Raw genomic sequence first — 5,000 nt, 5'->3', positions numbered from 1 at the left:
TAGTGTTCTCGAAGGTCGTGTTTCCTTCCTGTAATATAGAATCCTGATCAACAGAAGTACTTTAATGCTACCTCCTTTGGTATGACCTCCGTTCGCTCAAACAGCTGCATCTCTATGCCCATCAACGTGTGCCACGTATCTTCAAAGAGCGAGTTGAAACCACTTTTACACAAATTCAAGTCATCCAAAAGTTTCTCCGTTTCTGCGTTATATGTTTTGCTGGTTAGGTCTTTCGTCTTCAGGCTGGCAACAATATTCTTTGCCTGCTCAAATAGACTATTGTAGGTGTTCAAGAAACCATTGATGTACCTAAGAAAAAGCAGTAACTCATCATTTGAATTGAATCAATATTCCAAGAGTGCTGGCCACGATATTACCTTTGTCCCTGGACTTGAGCTATCTTTCTTTCATCTGAAATACAGCGATTATACAGCTGAATCTCAGCCTGCCGTTTTTCATGCTGGGCCAAACCCACCTTGTAGATATGCTGGGTGAAAACGAACGCATCATTCCGATAGCTGAAAAGATCCAATTGATAAATTACACATTAAATTGTGGTAGCACTTTTGAAGACTAAAGACTATTACTCGTTCTTCAATTCAATTGCCTCGCTACCAATGCTTAGCAGTGCTTCTCCTTCTGGGTCATTTCCGAACAGTGAGTCAAATAACTGGTGCCCATTCAGATGCTCTACAAAGCTTTTCGATAGTTTAATCTCGTCCTCACGCTCCTTGGCTTCGTTCATCCGCTCGATTATCTCAATTCGCTCGTTCTCCAGGATATCGATAAGCTCACGCCTGAGAATAGTTCGATCCGAATTCAACGGGATTAGGACATTTGGCAATTACAAAAGGATGGTATAACGTACTGAAACATCTCCTTTCCGGCATCTCGGTCCTTTTGACGAATAAGCACATACTCGTAATATTTTAACTGCGGCAGCAAAGTGGCCAAATAGCAACGCAGCGGTTTCGACGCATTTTCTGAGATCGGATTATCGGCCAAGTTTACTGACTTGAGGGACTTCAGAAACCTTAAGCGTTCTAATCCCTCCAGCGTATTGATGTTGTTGCGGCCCGCGCTAAAGATGACTAAATTTTCGAGTTTATCAACGTTTTCAATACGCGTGATTCGGTTACCGTACAGTGACAGAGTTCGCAAATTAGTCAAGTTATCAAGGTTTTCAATTTTTTCAATATAATTAAACGACAAATTTAACTCTTTCAACTTCGATAATCGGGACAGATTTTCGATTTTGTCTATCTTGTTGAAGGACAGCGATAAAACTTCCAAATTCTTCATCACCCACAAGTGGTCTATTTTTAGGATGTCTGGAAAGAAAAGGCAACCTCATAAGCACACGTTCGGCAGGGCCGGTTTCGGATCATGTGTCTGTACTTTGAAACTCGAGCCGTATCACGGTAACGGTTTCCAGATGCAATTGGTTCAACTGCGCCAGACGACCGGCTTCGCCTTTGTGACCTTGCTCCAGTATCGCCTTCGTGAGCATTTCGTTACTTATAACGCCCGGTTCCAGTTCCTTGTTGAAGGTTGCATCGGTAGCCAACGTACTTTCGGACATTCTTTTTTTGGCGAAAACTGTAAACTTGGCTATAAATGCAAACTGGCACAAACTTGTAAACTTGACTATCACAGCAAACACAATAAACGCAGGGGGTTGGTACAACAACCCGAGCGACCATGCCTGGTATCCATGGAAACGGCCCACGGCCATGGAAACGATCCATCACATTTTCTTTCACCGTGAAACCTTTTTACTTTTTCACATTTTCATTTGCTTCCCATTCTCTTCGCACTTTTCCAATACGAGTGAAAAAGATGCATTTTTCATTATGCACGTATTGTTACAAACGCATAAAATAATCCGGCATAGGGGTAGCAATTGAAACAAATCATTTATAAATCAGTTTTATTCACTCTAGGCGTAAAACAGATTACGCAAAATGCTAGTAGAAAAAAATGAAAACATTTTTAATAACATGTGGTTTTAACAAACCATCTTTCCCTTGTTTTTTTTCTCCTATTTTCCCGCCGCTTTCTTTTTCAAACTTTCCAGGTACACCTCTAGGCCTTTCTGTACGTTTGGTTGATTAACTGCGTACACGAACAAATCGATGTCCTGGGAACGGTTATCCTCCAGTTCTACGATATCCTTGCTACGTAACGCTTGCTTCGTCATAGCCCGGGCCATCGGGGAGATTTTTCGGAACTGGTTCAAAAACGCCACGGCCCTCTCCAAAGCCTTTTCCTTGTTTTCCGCAATTTCGTCGATCATTCCCACTTTCAACGCTTCTTCTGTGCTATACATTTTCCCCAACGTTAAAGCCATCTCAGATTCCCGGCGAGAGATGGTGTTCCGCAGTGAAGCCTGGAACCACGTTGGTGCCACGATTCCTAGCTGCGTTTCGTTCAATCCTATGGTGTAATTCGGGCACATCACGCGATATTCGCAGCACAGTGATAGCAAACATCCTCCGGCAGGTGCATGTCCCTAAAGAGAGAACAAGATTGTATTGAGTTTTTTTTTGGGGAAAACGCATTCCATCGGATGATCTGGTGACGGAAACCTGCTTACATTGATGGCAGCAACAGTAGCGAAAGGCGATCCGTACAGCTTGAACCAAACATCCTGAAGCGTGGACCAGAAGTCACGCAAACGATCCTGGTTAGGTTTATACATCTCCATTATATCTAGCCCCGCACTGAACACGCTTTTCGAGGACTGAAAGCGAAGAAAACGAAAACGTCATCATATTGACTGCAGTTATGAGGTGCTTATCACTCCTTACCGAGGTCAATATCATTCCCCGTGATTTGTTGTTCTGGAGATCATCTAAAGCCTCTGAAATCGCTTTCAATAATTCCAGGCTTAGGCTGTTCACCGGAGGACGGTTCAGCGTTACCGTTGCATATCCCGTTTTATCATCGACCTCAGTAAGAACCAGTTTGCTATCCGCCGATTCGTTGCTCAGATTACGGGCTCCCGGAATGGCAAGTCTCGTCACTCGGTTCAGGATACGCAGCATTTTACTAGAAATTACAAATAATTTGGTTGAGAAAGTTTGCTTTCCAAACACCGCCCTCGCGCGTGGACTTTGTGCTCCGCTTATCTACGATTTTCACCCTTCCCCAAGAACGAACATTCCTACCGTGAGGTTGTAAAGGTGAGGCTGGTTTGTAGCTATGAGGAATTATTAGCGAAACACAGAAAGAGCACTTTATTGTTAAAATTAAAATATATTAAAGGAAATCACAAAATCAACTGCAGACGCGAGTGTTTATGATCAAAGGTTCAAAGGGTTCCCGTATAACCATCAACCGCATAAAAGATCTGAGCAAAACACGAACGAACCCGACCGAGAACACCCGAACCGTAAAACTGAAAGTACAGCACTCTAACCCCACATCTCGATAGCGAACGGTGAAAACTCGTAATTACCATCAACAATTTGCTTCGTTCACGTTGAGCGATACTAAATAAATATCATCTCTATGAATTGCCCATTTTAGCAGAAATCAGCTTTTCCAAACGCTCCAATATTCAATCTTCAAAAAAGGCCAACTCTTATCAGTTTTCGCCAATTACCCCGTTTTATGCGAGTCTAGTGTAGTTGCCGTTGCAGTGCTGAAAATGTTCAACCCTTCCGAACCGAGGAAATTCCAGGTAGTACGGATCGTGGTTACCTGGGTGAAATAGTGCAAGAAGCAAGATTGACGAGACAAAACCTGAAAAGTGCGAGTAAGAGTGAAACACGCCTGAAAGTTATGAACATACCCCCTCGAGGTTACAGCAGTTCAAGAATTAAAAGCAAAGAAAACCAACCATCATCCAAAAGCAAGATGCCGTCGATAAGTTTTAACATGCGGTAAGTATTCTCGGTGTTCGGAAACTGTGTTTTCAGATCCTTTGGTGCGCGAAAGTGTCCTTGAGCAGAGCATCGGGACTTTTTTTTTCTTTACCTTGGAACCCTCGGGACAAAGGCCCCCTCGGGATAGTCGTGAACTGTAAATCCCCCAACTTATTGCTGAATTGTAGGAAATGGCTCCAGGTTTCCACAAAAAGTGTATTATTTTTGGGAACATGACGAAGTTGGAAAACTACGAGTGATTCTCTGTTTGTGTCGCCATTTTGTTTTCATACAGAGTTTGCGTAGTCGATCCCTCTCGCTCCTGCTGCCGGGCTAGCGCGTAGTGGAATGTTGGTGACGTTTGCGGAATTGTTTCTTGTTTCACGTAGCCAACGAATGGAAATGGTCAGCTGCGACAAGTTGGTTGGGGTGGTTGGGGGCTGGCTATCTTCCCATTAAGATGCGACGATCCAACAGTTGTTACCGTAGGTCATTGCGATTCGTTGTGTACCGTCCCTTTGTCTCGCGATCCAGCTGATCACGATCGCGAGGATCGCATCTAGAAATTTCGCTCGCTCCGTTGCTATGGCGATGCGCTACGGTGTACGGTGGGCAATGGGCATTACGATCGAACGATTGCTGCCTGCATAACGTCAATACATTAATTGACCCCATGGTCCCTCCCGAACCCACCATCGAAGCGATATGAGTTCTATTTATAAACTCTTCGATTAGGCAATAACGGTCTGATGACTGATTCTTTCTACCGGAAGCCGCGTTGCCCGAGTCCGAGTGTCTAGTCCCATTTGTGCCTCTAATCTCCAATTAAATCATCTTACGTTGGTAAACAAACCCATTGGCGTCGGTGGTTGGCCACGGCACTCTGTCTCTTGAAGTGCACCAACAAGATCGCAGAAGTGACGTGAAGGGACAATTGCATCGCTCTAGTTAATCATTCCAGTCCTCTAGTTAGTTTGTTGGTCGCCAACTGCGCAAAATGTCTAGCGGGTTGACAACAAACCCAATCCATATTTTAGGTCGCCTTATCTTATCTCAAAACGCTAGTTCGCCACCATTCTTGACACAATCGGCACAACTCTCGAGCGATCGTTTTTTTTAAGCACAAGCAGC

The 5,000-nt window shown here is 44.0% G+C and overlaps 2 protein-coding genes across 2 annotated transcripts in view; both read right to left on the bottom strand.

Annotated features, from left to right (window-relative positions):
* LOC126571295 (dynein regulatory complex subunit 3-like) overlaps positions 1–1,582 on the bottom strand; it is a 2,237-nt gene extending 655 nt beyond the window's left edge. The window contains exons 1-6 of the mRNA XM_050229662.1: positions 1,399–1,582; positions 869–1,331; positions 588–797; positions 378–518; positions 87–309; positions 1–28 (exon numbers count right to left, since the gene is read on the bottom strand). The exon at positions 1–28 is cut by the window's left edge and continues 167 nt beyond it. Of these exons, the coding sequence (XP_050085619.1) occupies positions 1–28; positions 87–309; positions 378–518; positions 588–797; positions 869–1,331; positions 1,399–1,582 (1,249 nt within the window). The remainder of the gene's footprint in view (positions 29–86; positions 310–377; positions 519–587; positions 798–868; positions 1,332–1,398) is intronic.
* A 312-nt stretch (positions 1,583–1,894) lies between these two features.
* Positions 1,895–3,327, bottom strand: LOC126571296 (enoyl-CoA delta isomerase 1, mitochondrial-like). The gene is made up of 4 exons (XM_050229663.1): positions 3,171–3,327; positions 2,811–3,051; positions 2,597–2,743; positions 1,895–2,512 (listed from the first exon to the last, which is right to left on the bottom strand). The coding sequence occupies exons 2-4, from the start codon at positions 3,045–3,047 to the stop codon at positions 2,042–2,044; spliced, it is 855 nt and encodes a 284-aa protein (XP_050085620.1). The 5' UTR covers positions 3,048–3,051; positions 3,171–3,327; the 3' UTR covers positions 1,895–2,041.
* Between the last annotated feature and the right edge of the window lie 1,673 nt (positions 3,328–5,000).

This window comes from Anopheles aquasalis, chromosome 2, assembly GCF_943734665.1.
Source record: "Anopheles aquasalis chromosome 2, idAnoAquaMG_Q_19, whole genome shotgun sequence".
Taxonomy (NCBI): Eukaryota; Metazoa; Arthropoda; class Insecta; order Diptera; family Culicidae; genus Anopheles; species Anopheles aquasalis.
Note: the sequence above shows the minus strand (reverse complement) of the source record. Positions and strands in the feature narration are given on the sequence as shown.

Excerpts from the sequence above, each read along its gene's own strand:
- LOC126571296 (XM_050229663.1), bottom strand. The coding sequence starts at position 3,047 with ATGCTGCGTATCCTGAACCGAGTGACGAGACTTGCCATTCCGGGAGCC. Across the intron at positions 2,744-2,810 it reads GGGGAATGATATTGACCTCG|TCCTCGAAAAGCGTGTTCAG; the intron begins GTAAGGAGTGAT and ends CTTCGCTTTCAG. Across the intron at positions 2,513-2,596 it reads CTACTGTTGCTGCCATCAAT|GGACATGCACCTGCCGGAGG; the intron begins GTAAGCAGGTTT and ends TTCTCTCTTTAG.